General features: G+C 52.4%; 5 protein-coding genes across 5 annotated transcripts; 1 reads left to right on the plus strand and 4 right to left on the minus strand.

Annotated features, from left to right (window-relative positions):
- Positions 1-239: 239 nt before the first annotated feature.
- MAM_02396 (cAMP-dependent protein kinase catalytic subunit) lies at positions 240-2,058 on the minus strand (the record flags this gene model as incomplete). Its single annotated transcript, XM_040821195.1, has 4 exons — positions 240-267; positions 324-701; positions 770-1,023; positions 1,108-2,058. The coding sequence occupies 4 exons, from the start codon at positions 2,056-2,058 to the stop codon at positions 240-242; spliced, it is 1,611 nt and encodes a 536-aa protein (XP_040680609.1).
- Positions 2,059-4,427: 2,369 nt separating this feature from the next.
- MAM_02397 (Legume-like lectin) lies at positions 4,428-5,443 on the minus strand (the record flags this gene model as incomplete). The annotated part of the gene is made up of 3 exons (XM_040821196.1): positions 4,428-5,190; positions 5,269-5,339; positions 5,399-5,443. 3 exons carry the CDS (start codon positions 5,441-5,443, stop codon positions 4,428-4,430), a joined length of 879 nt encoding a protein of 292 aa, XP_040680610.1.
- A 1,300-nt stretch (positions 5,444-6,743) lies between these two features.
- MAM_02398 (coiled-coil domain-containing protein 55) lies at positions 6,744-7,952 on the minus strand (the record flags this gene model as incomplete). Its single annotated transcript, XM_040821197.1, has 1 exon — positions 6,744-7,952. The coding sequence occupies one exon, from the start codon at positions 7,950-7,952 to the stop codon at positions 6,744-6,746; it is 1,209 nt and encodes a 402-aa protein (XP_040680611.1).
- A 575-nt stretch (positions 7,953-8,527) lies between these two features.
- MAM_02399 (uncharacterized protein) lies at positions 8,528-9,384 on the plus strand (the record flags this gene model as incomplete). The annotated part of the gene is made up of 2 exons (XM_040821198.1): positions 8,528-8,680; positions 8,746-9,384. 2 exons carry the CDS (start codon positions 8,528-8,530, stop codon positions 9,382-9,384), a joined length of 792 nt encoding a protein of 263 aa, XP_040680612.1.
- A 253-nt stretch (positions 9,385-9,637) lies between these two features.
- MAM_02400 (Pre-mRNA-splicing factor rse-1) lies at positions 9,638-13,669 on the minus strand (the record flags this gene model as incomplete). The annotated part of the gene is made up of 4 exons (XM_040821199.1): positions 9,638-9,664; positions 9,732-11,019; positions 11,204-13,283; positions 13,426-13,669. The coding sequence occupies 4 exons, from the start codon at positions 13,667-13,669 to the stop codon at positions 9,638-9,640; spliced, it is 3,639 nt and encodes a 1,212-aa protein (XP_040680613.1).
- Positions 13,670-13,936: the final 267 nt, after the last annotated feature.

The following is a 13,936-nucleotide window of genomic DNA, read 5'->3' on the forward strand; positions in this document are numbered from 1 at the left end:
TTTTGCCCCCGTGTAAGCAATATGTTCCTTGAGTCGAGGTTCCAGCCCAACTCCGCACACCAATAATTAATTGTTCTGTCACCACGCTTCATGTCCTGCTTCGACAGCCCGAGGCAGGTTTCCAGGTTTCCCATACCATATACTACATCATCCTGACTCCTCATCCAACCCGTCATGTCGTCCGCATTTGCGTAAAAGGGGAAAAAGGCTCTCATCGTATCCCACATAAGCTGCCAGCTTCAAAAATCGGTGAACATGTGTCCGTATCTAAGGGCATAGTCAGTCTGGAATGTCTCACAAGCCATTGTGTTCCATGTACATACTCATCTGACCCTCCAACACCTCCATATTTTTCAGGATCCTCGGGATATCTGTCAAACTGGCTTGCATCGCCCGTACCAGCCTTGACCGGTGGCGTATACGGAGCATCAATGTCTTTGCGGGACAGTCTATCCCATGTCACCTCGGCAAACCATGGATGGCTCTTGACATCTTGTGAGCCGCCATATAAGTTGCCCAGCCTCTTGGTGAGGTCGGGTGTGATTAATCTCTCGAGCAAATTCTGCGCATCTGTGTTGATGTATGCCGGGTACTTGACCTTACCCTTGAGGATATTTTCGTATATTCGCATTGGCGAACCGCTGTCCCAGAACGGCGTGTAGCCGCAAAGCATTTCGTAAATCAAAATCCCCAGCGACCACCTACGAAAAACGTTAGCTGGAAAACTCATACTGCCGTACTCATGCATGGAAGAAGCTCTCAACCGTACCAATCCACACTCTTGTTGTAGCCCTTGTTAGAGACTACCTCGGGTGCCAGATAATCAGGCGTACCGCACAAAGTCCAGGTCTTGTCTGGAACTCGTTTCGCAAATCCAAAGTCTGTGATTTTGAGGTGTCCGTGCCGGTCCAACAGCAAGTTCTCGGGCTTTAGATCTCGGTATATGATATTCTTCGAGTGCAGGTACTCGAGGGCAAGGGTAGCTTCGGCGGCATAAAACTTGGCAACGGGGTTGGGAAAACGCTGTTTGTCGGTCAGCACGCGGAAATATAAGACGTCGCCACTTCTGCATCGTCGGCCCTCGACGGACGGTCGGTTGGTACTCACACCAGACTTCCTTAGCAGTGAGAATAGCTCGCCGCCTTCAACAAAATCCATGACCATGTAGAGATTCTTCCAATCTTGGAACGTGCCCCAGAGCGTAATCAAAAACGGATGTTTAACATCGCTCAACATTCGTCGTTCATCATTGGTGTGCTCGACTTGCTTCATCTTGACTACTTGGGCCTTCTTGAGCACCTTGATGGCGTAGAATCGTTGGTTGTGCTTCGACTGTACCAGATGGACCCGTCCGAAGCTACCAGTTCCGAGAGTCCTCAGTATGTCGAAGTCGCCTAACGAATATTTCCCCTTTGTGACGCGGGTGACGCTTCCCTGGTGCTGGTGGTGGATACGCTGCTCATGTTGCTGCTGCTGCTGCTGAACCGTCAGCTGTCCAGGCTGTGGCTGTGGTTGCATTGCTGGCTGCGGATAAGCCTGTTGCTGCTGTTGCTGCATATAGTCAGGGTCGGTTCCTGGACTTGCACTGGAAGGATGACTGATTTGGGCGCCTAGGGCAGCAGGGCTGAAGGAAGAGTAATTGTTTGTAGAGGCACCATTCTGGGGTTGGTGTATGAGGTTATTGATGCTGGGAAGGCTCTGGGAATCGGTTTGGCTCGTTTGCATGGGCAATGGGGTGACGAAGGTGCCACCTTGGGCGTCTGCCGGATTCATCTGATGCAGTTGGGAAGCAGGCGCAGCAGCGGTAGCTGAGCCTTGAGTTGGAGCTGGAGCTGGAGCTGGAGCCGGAGCCGGAGCCGAAGCTGAAGCCGTTGCTGTTGCTGTTGCTGTTCCGGGAGCCGTCTTTGCCTGTGAGCCAGACAGTCGCTGCTGCAGTGTAGAGGAATCGAACGGCTTCGACGGAGATGTAGCTGCGACTGGGCTGGTGGGGTTGGAGGTGGAGGGGTCTGGGTTGCTATCCCGCGTCCTCTTCTTCTTGAGAAAGCCAAGGGAAGGCATAGGGCAGGAGGTGCTGGCGGCGGCGGCGGCGGCGACGGCGGTGGTGGTGCTGGTGGTGGTGGTGGTGCTGCTGCTGCTGCTGCTGCTTCACACGTGGCGAGGCCGACGAAAGGCGACAAGAGTCGAATTGGTCGAGCGGAAAAGGTGACAGGTGACAGCGACAGGCGACTGGAGGCTTAGAGACTGGACTGGCAACCGGTGACAGGGTGGTCGGACGGAAGTCGGCTACGCAGGAGGCAGCCGCAACGAAGGGGATCGCGCCGCAAGGTGGGTGTTTGGGTCCGACGCGGGAGCAAGTGACTCGAGTGAACTCAAGTGGCCGGGTCTTTGAACCGATCTGGACGTGAGAATTGGTCGGTGGTTGGATGGGAGACACGAGATGCGGAGCAACGACGGCGGGGGAAGCAGCTCGATAGGCCAGAACCACGGACGTCTGGCACAATTTACACTTTGTTTAGGAGCAAAGCGTCTTTTCGGCCCATTGCTCTCGCCTCGTCCAAAGCTAGTCGTTGACAGAAGACAGAGTTTCGCAAGTGCCGCCCCGGCCAGCTTCAGATGTCCTCAATTGCGCAAGCGAGCGGGCAGCGGGCAGTGGGCAGCGGGCAGCATGTCGGATCGGATGCGGATGCGGATGCGGATGCGGGTGCAGGTGCAGAGATGCAGAGATGCAGAGATGCAGATGCGGAACGATCAACAGGGCAGCTCCTAGGTGAAGGAGAGCTGGTCCCCCCACGGCTTACCAGACTGCTGTCAACGTGTCCGCCAGCACTCCCAGCCCTCAGCTCGGCACGAACCCCCCACCGGGCCGCCGGACGCTTCGCACGCAGAAGCTCCATCCACCATTCACTAGCGTCTGGTGTTGGTTGAGTGTGGGCAAAGACACACTGGCTGATGCAGCGTTGCTATTCTATTTGTCGACGTTTCAAACTGCCCATGGTTGTGCTTTCTTTAGTACGGCACCGAGCACCGCAACAACAAAAGGACAATCCTTGCCCGCCCTCCAAGAGTCGAGGGGATATTCAACTCGAGCGCCTGCTTTCCCAACCAAGGGGCCGCAGTGGGGAGGCAATAGGCACCAGACACCCGTACCTACCAGTAAACCAGATACTAGATACTCGACCATCGCGCGCTAACCCGTAATATGCTGAAGTCGACATTAGCGCATTGCCAGCTCTTCGTCCAGACTGTAAGCGAGTACTAACTATATTCTGGTACAAAGCCTCTGCGCGACGCTCGCAGCGCCCGCTAGAGGTCAAAGCTGACGTCGACCTTTTGAAATTTGAACGCGCTTTGTCGGCTTCACGGCCTCCTTGAACCGTTTCTCATCAAGTTTGGCTTTACGACGCTTGAATGGAGTCGCCATGACGCTTTCGCCTCTTAAATCTTCCCGGACTCTTTTGGAGGCGATACCACCCACCTGGTGATTTTAGACAGTCACGGCCAGTGGACCTGTGTTGTCATTAATCAAGCCCCAATTCTACCGGCTGGCTTCTGTTAATTGACCAGCGTCTCCGGAGCAAGGCAATGCTGACCAGGCACACTCCTCAGAAGCCCCTCCGTACGGCGTAGTTCAGCTGCCCGGCCATGCACTCCCAATACCGCCGACTTGGCGACGCTAGTCAGACACTGGAGACGAGATATTCTTCTGTCCGAGTCTGAATCCGGCTGTCAAAAAGCGGCGCCGTCGTCCTGGATGGGATGATGCGCTCCAACTACTAGCCAGGCTCGCAGTGGTTCCTGGAAACAACGTGAAAGATGGCCATGCTCTTTTCTAGACGTTTTACAGTTATTATGAGTATCGTTTGAGCCGTACCGAATAACTACTTTCTTACTCCTCCTCAACCAAGTTGGTGGCATGAGCATGGACGACGTCATGATCCGGACTTCGTCGATGGACGGATTCGTACCTTCCTCGCGAAGGAGCGGGACAAGGTGAGGTGGGGCAGGCTCTTTCCTGGCCAAACCACAACCGTAATCTGATACTGAATGACACATGAAACACATTGCTTGATCAAAGGCGTTCAAGTACATAGTACATAAGAGAGGAATGTGGATAAAAACTGCTCTTCAAACTCCGGTCCCGACATCTTACCAATCGCTCTTACACAACCACCAAGGTAACCAACAAAAGCCTTTATGGGCATTTTCTCAGACGAAGCGGCAACCGAACACAAAGGAAATTAAATTGCCAGCCCATGCAAGTGGTATTCTCTCTTCACTTTTGTCTCTGTTAGTGCTCGTCCAACTTCATAAAATCGCAACACGTTTTTTCCACTTCCACACGCAGCAACTCCACATCCACCCAGGCTTCCCGCATCCATCAGTCATCTGGAGAGAGAAGCCATACAACCCTCATTTTTCCAAATACTTTAGAAGCGGTGGCTCTTATTCTTCGCCCTGTAAGCAGTGTAACCAACGTACACACCGCCAACAGCAACGAAGAACAGCATGATCTTGATGAGGAACCAGGTCCAGCTACCACTCCCGTTGATAATGTGGCCCTGAGAGGCCCGGCCCTTGCTCGGTCCTGCTCGGTCATTTGTGCTGATGGGGGTATTATACAGATTCTTGGTGGAAACGGAGATGATGTCATGGTTGTCGCTGAGCTCGCCGGTTTCTGCGCTGAATCCGAGGTAGGCGATGTTGGGGATTTGAGGAGGATTGTCCACCACGAAGCAAGACGTCCACTCGTCTTCCTGCTGGTACTGGAGGTCAAGCTTCAGCTGCTTGTCATGGATGTAAGTGAGACGCATTTTGGTCGGCACGGTAGCATGTCGAATGCCGCGGGCTGAGCAGCCGGCCAGCTCAGTCTCCTTGCCGTCGTCGTTCTTATTATAGGAACGCTGGCCGTCGCCGTACATGGCCATCACGTAGGGGAAGACAATTCCGGGTCTGTTGTTCTTGTAGGTATCGACGAAGATTCCGAGACCCTCGAATCGATCAACTGATCCGAAGACGGGACCCGGCTGGCCGCGCTGCTTAGTGATCCACATAGCAAAGCCATCGCCGTAGAGCTGGTTGTTCCCAGAGATTTTGAATTCAACCTCGATCTCCCAGTTCGTGGCCGTCAGAGGCACGCGCGAAAACAGCCAGCCAGACTGAGAGGGGAGATCGGAGGTCAACCGAATATAACTATTTCATGCCGTTTAGTTTCGCTTCCTCTCCGGCGCCGTCTAAAATAGGCGTCTTTGCAAGGTTGAAGTAACATACGAATCGGTTCGGATAATGGTATCACCTCCAAAATCGAACCATCGGCTGTGCATATCCGTGTCGAGGTATGGCTGTGAACAGAAATTGGTCAGTTTCTCTTTTCGCGCATTGTAACGTATGACCTGGTTACCCTCCGGATCCCTATGATATCGTGAACTGACCTGCTGAATGCCATGTGTTCGCAGCTGCAGAGCCCCGACTGCGTCAGTCTGAATCCTTCCATTGACACAAAAATCGTCTCATGTACACACCGAAATGCTCTTCAGGTCTGCCGTATGGTCTGTCGCCAGCGCAGTCCCTACAATGGCCGCCAGGAGGGCAGCTGGGGCTGATGACAATTGCATGGTGTGGAGCGTGCCTCGAGCTGGAGACAAGGCGTAAAGGAGAGGCCAAGAAAGAAATAGAAAATAAAAAAGAAATAAAACGATCGGACAGCCGTCGAGAACTTTTTCAACTCAAGGCGCCAGGTATCCGTCTCCCTCGACCGGTTGCTGGAAAGGTTTGGATGGTGGTTCGTTACTATGGGACGGAAAGCTGGTACACAGCTGTCCTCTTCCAGATGGGGCCAAAAAGAAACCTAGAGTTCGGCCCAGCCTTAACGTGTGACGATTGGGACAAGCTTTGGCCTCGAGTGCGCCACGAGGGTCATTCCCACGGGCCACGAATATCGAACTGTGTGGCTGGAGATACACTGCACTAGCCACATGCCTTTCCAAGCTTTTGAGTTTGCGACAAGTGCTCCAAGCTTTCTTCGAGGCAGTCATAATTCGCAGCACAGGCTCGCATCTCCCTTTTATCTTCCACATCACACAGACCAAAGCTGTCACCAAGGATGGATTCCGGCTCGGTCAAGCAGTCTGTTATGAAGCAGGTCCTTGCTGAGGCTAACCTGGCCAATGCCCGAGTCCTGATTGAGGTATGCAGAAGGGTGTATTGGCCCGCGACGGTTGACCTTGTTGAATGCCTCCTCTTGTGCATCATCGGCTGACTTGTTCTCTTCTCTAGAAACTCCAAGAGAACTGCTTCGAGAAGTGCATTCCTAAACCAGGCAGCTCACTGTCCAGCAGCGAGCAGACCTGCATGACGACATGCATGGAGAAATACATGGCTGCGTGGAACCAAGTCAACGCCGCGTACATCAACAGAATACGCCAGGAGCAAAATAATCCCAACCAATAGGCATGGCAGCCAACTTCCCCGGTCGAGAAGGGTATCAGCAAATGCTTAGCCTTGGATATTATGCCATCGCTCCTATGAACGGAGCTACTACTCCATGAGTCAACGACCTAGCCCGCCATGTCCGCGGGATGGCAACGGGGTACGTGTATAATTGAAATGGAAGGGGTATAAACGATAGAATAAAGTGGTCTCAGCAAGCAGAGACCAGACACACTCGTATCTAATCACGACATCATAAAAGAGCTCTTTGGCTGGCGATGGGACTTTCACGGTTTATATTGCCGGGTATATCAAGTCTAGTCCCCTGATGCCTGCCTTTTTGCTTCCTCGGCTGCCCGCTTTCTAGCGAGATATCTCTCCTTGGCACTGGAGATCTCGCTTTGCGTCTTTTGACTCTTTGTCGCACGTTCAATTTCTTCGCGCTGTGACTGCTCAGCCTCTCTTGATCGCTTGAGAGACTGCTCCAGCTGCTCTTCCATCATACGCGTCTGGCGCTCCCTCATTGCCTGTCTCCTCCCCAACTGCGCACCGTTTGCAGGTCTCCTCTCCGGCTCTTTGGTTCGTGAAGCCTCTCTTTGAGCTTCGTTCTTTTTCTTGGCGCCCACGTTCAAACCCCCCCTTAGAAGTTGGCGCTTGTCGACGACTTGGCCGTCCTCGTTGACGGCGACAGATGCGCCCTTTTCGTTCAGCTCGCGGACCAGGTCGGCCTCGGCCTTCTCCCTATCGGCGTCCTCATCGTCACCCTGTTCCTCCGCGGGCCCCTCCTTGGCCTTTTCCGCCGCCGCCTTCACAAGTTCTGTATGTCTCGCCTCATCCTTGTCGAGAAGCTTCCTGTAGAAAGCCGACATGCCGCCGCCCTCATTCTTCTTGGCCTCCTCCTCCTCTCTGCGTTTTTCTTCCTCCTCGAATATCCTGTTTTCCTCCTGCTGTTTCCTATATGCCTCTGTCACAAATCTTTCCTTGTCGGCGTATTCATCTCCCTCGGCTTCCCGCTCCCTCGCAATCTTCTTCTCTTCCGCAATCAGCGCATCTCGTTTTCGAACTTCAGCAGCCTGCAGGAGACTCCTCATGTATTTTGGTTTTCGCTCCACGTCTTCCTTCACATTGTCTTTCTTCGGTTTCAGTGAGTCGTACACGGAATCGTATTCATAGACGCTTGAGTCGAGCTCTGTTGCCGCTTCGACGTTCTTCCGCGAGGCCAGGGAGCTCGAGAGATCGGCAAAAACGGCACTCGGTTCATTTTTTGATTTCAGCCTGGGCGCTTGAGTCAACGCGCCGGGCCTTTGTTTTGAAATTTTGCGCGTGCCTGAGCCGGGCGCCGCCGCTGTGAAGTCGTCAATGTCGCCGTCGATCCGCTCAACCTTGGCACCGCTACCCTGTTCTTCATTATCCGAATCGTCGCCGCCTCCGAACGCGGACGTCTTTCTGAATGGTGCCGGCTTCGCTTTTGCTGCGCCCTTTTTTCCGACTTGGTTGACGAGTCCAAAGGCCAGCGGCTTGCTCATGTTGTTCTTGCTGGGGGAATGCCTTGCATGTGGCCACTCGGTGGTTCTGTTCTGCGGTTCATGCGGGAGATTACCCTGTACCAGTTGTCCACACGTGACCACCGATCCCAACACTCACTGCTTGAGGCCGTGCTCTGGCTCATGAAGTAGAGAAAGTATTATGCGAGTCTGTAGGGTGTTCTTTCTGCTGATAAAGGGATATTCGAGTACAGGGTATATTCTAGTACCCGACACCGAATTCAGCGTTTGGCAGTTTCGCCATGTGAACGGCACAAGAGGGACCCGGCCATGTCGGCTGGATGCAGCTTTAGAATACCGGTGCGTCCAAAAACATATCAGATGCAAAGCCGTTGTGAGGGAGCGCCATTCTCCATTCACACAAACATCTATGCATTATTGCTCTGAGATCCCTGGCTTCGTTCAAGTCCAGTGCTTCAACGAGCATCTGCCTGCACCACGGCCCGCGAAATGGATGGCCGGATCCCGACGTGATTGGTCACAACGGCCGTCCAACTACATCGCATCGAGAGTCAAGTCCCCAACCGCCTGTTCATCACCAAACTTCCGCGACGACCATGATCCCTCCGCCCCTCCTGCGCCGGCATGACATCCTGCTCAACCTGCGCAGCAATCCTCCGGCCAGGGCCGCCCGAAGAGACGGCCGACGATCGGCAAGTATCGTGCTGTGGCAGAGTGATATGCGGCACCTGCATACAGGTCAGATACGTGTTTGCCTTGTCGCCGCGGTGCCGTGCCCCTGCCTCGCCCACTCGCTGACTTGCAAAATGTACAGCGTAACCCGAGGTTTTCTCAGTACTGCCCGTACTGCCAGATATCCAGTTCCCCTTCGCCTCTGCCCCAGGGGCTCAAAGATCCCCCGTCTTATGCGCTGGTCTCGCCTTCGCCTCCACGGGCCGGGGATGCTGGACCGCCGCCCTATGCACTCGTAGACACGAAGCTGCGGCCTGCAAGGAATGACGGGGCGAATGCCGACGTGGGCGAGAAGAGTGCGGCCGACGACACCCTTCATTTTCTGGACCACGACCACGACAGCATTACGTCGTTGTCGTTTCGGTACGGCGTTCCTGCCGCGGCGCTGAGGCGCGCCAACAACATCACGAGTGATTACCTTCTGCAGGCAAGGAAAACGATATTAATCCCGGGAGAATATTACAAGGCCAATGTCAGCCTCTCGCCCACGCCGGTTTGCGGAGAGGACGAAGAGCTGAGAAAGAGCAAGGTACGGCGATTTATGACATCCTGTAAAGTATCTGATTACAACGTTGCCAAGGTATATCTTGAGCAGTCGGACTATGATCTCGGCGCCTCGGTGCAAGCATACTTTGGCGACGAGGCGTGGGAAAGGGAGCAGGCGAGGAACAAGGCGCTGTCGAGGACGAAGAACAACCTGGCCTCCTATTGGCGACCCTAATATATTGTACGCCGGTGTTTGTTCCATCTGCACAGACAGCAACTGGGCATTACGGATATTCGTCTTTCATTCATCGTGCCAGAAAGCCGCTTTTCACCCTGGCATGCCCGAGTAGTCTCTTTTTGCGAGACTTTGAAAAAACAATACACACCAACGCCTCTGCCGCCCTCTCCAAGCTAAATAGCATTTGATAGGATCATATTGTACAATACATCAATCGGTGGTATCTGTCCCATGGAAGCGTCGATATATATTAGAAAGCAGACCTAGTACGGATATCCTGGAATAATTGTTAGTATAAACCGTAAAGAAGACTACGTGGTGGAGGCAACTCGGATGTTACTTACCGAGATTTTTCTTTCAATCTCTCGGACTGAACGGTCCAGTTCGCCGGCAATCATCTGCTTCTTATCGTTGGGAAGCAACGTATACCGCTCGCAGAGGTCTCCATCAATTACACCCTTCACAGGCGCATAGTATGATCGGTACATAAGGTGATCCCTTCCAGCTAATGGTGGGTCCTCGGTCCGGAGATGCGATTCAAGGCTCTGGAAAAAGTCTGCGTCTTCTCGACTAACAAGAGGAATGAAAACACCAATCGTACCCATCAGACCGCTCCATAATAACACGTCTTGTCCGCCAACGACCAGACTGGTCTTTGCCATGCTGGTAGGGATATCTTGAGTGTAAAAGTGGCACATCAGATCGAGACGCTGCGACGTTCCATGAAGGTAGTCCCTGGCATTTATTAAATGAAGACCGGATTGTTCCTCATCGGCCTCCTCACTTGCTTTTGGAGGACAACGGACGATGAACATATTCCCGAATTTGTCTCCGCCGGCTACCGATTCATAGTCCACCATTGTTGTGCACGTCGTCCATCTGGCAATAGTATCGTCTGCAAAAGGTATAAGCTTGTTTGTGGTGGGCTTATAGGTGACGTATGTGACACCTTGTTGGACGTCCCCAACGATGATGCGGCTGCCTTGAGTGTTGAGTGATACGATTTGCTGAGGTGCTACTTCCGCTTGAGCTTTCCGCAGCATCTGCCGCATACCTAGATCATATACTCGCAATGTTTTTCCAACGCCAGCAAGGAGTTTTCCCTGGAAAGGTATTAATGCCAAAGCTGGCTCTTCGATCTTGGTTTTGTGAATAAACTCGAGCTCTCTTCCATCTTCTTGGAAACGATACACGTAAATGTATGCTTCGGAAAAGCTGCGTGGATTAACCACGACGTCTTTGCCAGTACCAACAATAAGGAAACTTTCATTATCTTGACTGGCAAAGGGAACAATAGCAGCACTAACGGCTGCCTCATTATTTTCTAAATCAACTGTCTGCAGAACTTGCGGCTCTTCGGAGACAGGATCAATCACGTTGATACATGATGCCCATCTACGGTTGCCTTTAGGATATCCAAACTCTTCTGGTGACAAAACTGTCGCATCGCCGTTTACGACGGCCGGATCGGTCAGAAGCTGCGCTCGAAGATCAGGCGGGAGTGTATTATTATCGCTTTCAATGGTGTAAAAAAGAGGTTGCTCTGGATGTCTGATGAGTCTTTTAGGAGTATAAGTTAGGGAAACAGCCTTTTGATTTAACGTATCGCCTAATCGATCAATAGAAAAGATCCTAATTGCTGTTAGATACGTGCCCGTCAAACAGGAAAGTGGTTTAAGGGCGAGTAAAGAGTGCCATTTCAGTAGGAACAATTGGAAAAGAAGCGTATTCAAGGCCTCATAGCTCGAAGGCATAGGAACCCAAAGTATCATCATTTTGGCTCAAGAGGTAGGGGAACAGATGGGACATCTCTTACCTTAATGACTGGCCTTGAATTCCTACGATGCCTTCCTCACACTGCTCGCTACCAAAGTTCCAGGCCCATTCGAGGTCGACGTAGTTGAGCGGGGTGACAACGAATCCCTTGGTAATTGGATCCGAATATCCAAGCCAGGGCCGGGAGCTAAGGCCCAGAACACAAGTAGTTCCCTGTACGGTAACTCGGAAAAGGCGCACTTGTTTTGGCCCCAAAAACTTTTGTCTCGTATCAGTCAGCTCACCAGTGACCTCGTCGAGAACTGTGCGCAGATAAACACCAGAATGCAAGCCGATATGGAGATAAAGTGTCGAGCCCCCCGATGACGAGTCATCCATTGCAATAATAGCTAATGATGACGGCGCTGCTGTTAACGCTTGGACTGACTTGCTTTCAAGTGTCGACTCAGGGTCAAGACTTAGGATACGGACTGTGCAATCATCACAGCCCACTGCAAGGAATGAGCTGCGGACCCTGCCTTCTGGAACTTCGCCCAAGCTAAGACAGGTGACCGTGCCAAACATCTCCTTTTTCTCGTCATACTCCGCAAGGGAGCCATCGGAATCCATCTCAAAATACACTATTTCACCCGAGCTAAGCGCAATGGCAACTTGGTGGGCGTTTGTAGAGGCTGCCACAATGGATCGGTGTTGCGGGGCATCCCATTCGTTAACTTTGCCATTGCGAATATGTCGTATGCCCTTTGGATGCACCTGAATAAGGCCATCATCTCCCAATAATTGTGCGGCCAGCGTTGGTACACTGGTAGAGAAACCCGAATCGCTGACTTCCTCGACCGTCTCACCGATGCTTAGTACCAGAGTTCCATTTGTAAATGACAAGACGATATAGGCGTCGTACTGTTCACCTCGGTTAAGTTTAAGGGTCCATACTGCAGACGGTATGCCAGGTAGTTCCGAGGCCACGATTTCATTGACTTCCAGGCCATGCCTCAGCACTCTGAACGTGCTTCGTGCGCCGTTACCAGAGACGGTGTAAATTTGGGGTGCGTCTTCCCCTGTCAAGTTTGCAACCTGACAATCAAGCAACGGGTTCATTGATGGAATACTCTCCACCAAGGCCAGATTCTCAGCAGGTCGAGGGTGGAAATAGACCGGATCGTACGCTGCTTGCGGGTCGACTGGAAAGTCATCACTACTAAACTCAAGCTCCTCATCATCGTCGCCGAGTTTCTCAAACTGGTAGAAGGAAAAATTGCCAAACTGACTGGCAATATAGAGAAAACCGCTCTTTAGGATGCAGAGGCTTGTGGCGACTGGTACAGTGTCAAAGTACTTGATCTTGAGTGTTTTCACTTCACCAGTTGGGTTCCCTTCCTCATCCTCCACCATGTCAATCGTAACTTTGAAGAGGTCGCCGTCCTCAGTTTGCAATAGGAAGAAAAATGCACCGGCGCTCCCCTTTAACTTGTGCATCACACCAGAGACGATTGTACGTTTTCGTGAAGGGTCCTCAGTAGCTCCCTTTCTCCGAGGTATCGGCACGCGGAACGCGTCCTGGTTTGAGTGCCTGTAGGTAATGCTCTCCTCGCCACAGACTAGCACTCCGCTAGGGCCGTCGTTGCCTCCGGGAACCTGGAAAAGGAGAGATGCAGTAGGATCGACAGGTTCTGACCATTTTCTGACAACATGATTGAGACCAAGATCTAGCTCGTAATAAACCAGCTGCGTTTCGATTTCCTCCAGGCCCTGGCCGCTGGAGTCTTGATCGACCTCAGAGTAGTCCATTTCAAGAGCCGCGAAAACTGGATTGGCATATCCGACATCCAAGGCAACCATGGAAATAACCAGCACACCAGGTTTGTGAGCCTCCAGAGGTGAGGAAATTGTAAGCTCTGCTTGTGCACTTCGGTTTAAGACATACACTAGTTTGCTCTTCTCGGTGGAGGCGATGAGGCAAGCTCGTCCCTTGGGATCACACGCAAGATATTCTCCTGGAATGACTCGTCTGACACCAGACTTGCCAAAAGTCTCAAGGTGCAGTCTGCTAAATCGATTTTGGGCCGGCAAATACTCGACAATCGTGATTCTGCCAGAATCCGAGGCAATGATGAGATAATCTGATTTTCCAAGAAAAATTAGCGAGCCGTCATTTAACAGAACAGGAGTTGCCCACGGGGAAGATGCGAGTTGGGTATATGGCTGGTAATACCACAACCACGTTTGCAGACCAACCAAGCCGTGGCAGGTTTCAAGACATACCTTTATTACTGCCCGCCAGGCGGAACGCAGCAAGCGATCTAATTATTCCAAAAATGTTATGGGACAGGACGGTCGTAACCTTGCCAAGGGAGGGATCCGGTCGCAGCAAAGTCAGCTGTGAGCCAGCTCCAGTGATAATGAGCTGCTCTTTGGTGCCTGCGAACTGACCCAGGACCGCCTGAACGACATTGTTTGGCGGCTGGACCGTCAGCGAGTACAGGAACATGTTCGAAGTAGTCGCCATGGTCCTCTCTGGGCGCAGTCCAGCCTGCGCGGCTTCAAGGTGCTCAAATTGCCGAGTTGAGGCGTAAGTCCACGCAAAGGTTGCTCTGGATAAAGCTTGACGATTCGCGAGTGGAATAGACCACAAAACTTTGGTTTGGTGGCCCGGGTGGTGGAGGAACTATTAATGCGGCGCATTGGGCGGATCGACAACCTTCAAATTATCCGCCCACATTTGGTAAGCTCCGGCCCAAAATGCTTCACCAGCCGGTTCCAGCCATTTAACGCC

The sequence above is a fragment of the Metarhizium album genome (assembly GCF_000804445.1).
Source record: "Metarhizium album ARSEF 1941 chromosome Unknown scaffold_4, whole genome shotgun sequence".
Taxonomy (NCBI): domain Eukaryota; kingdom Fungi; phylum Ascomycota; class Sordariomycetes; order Hypocreales; family Clavicipitaceae; genus Metarhizium; species Metarhizium album.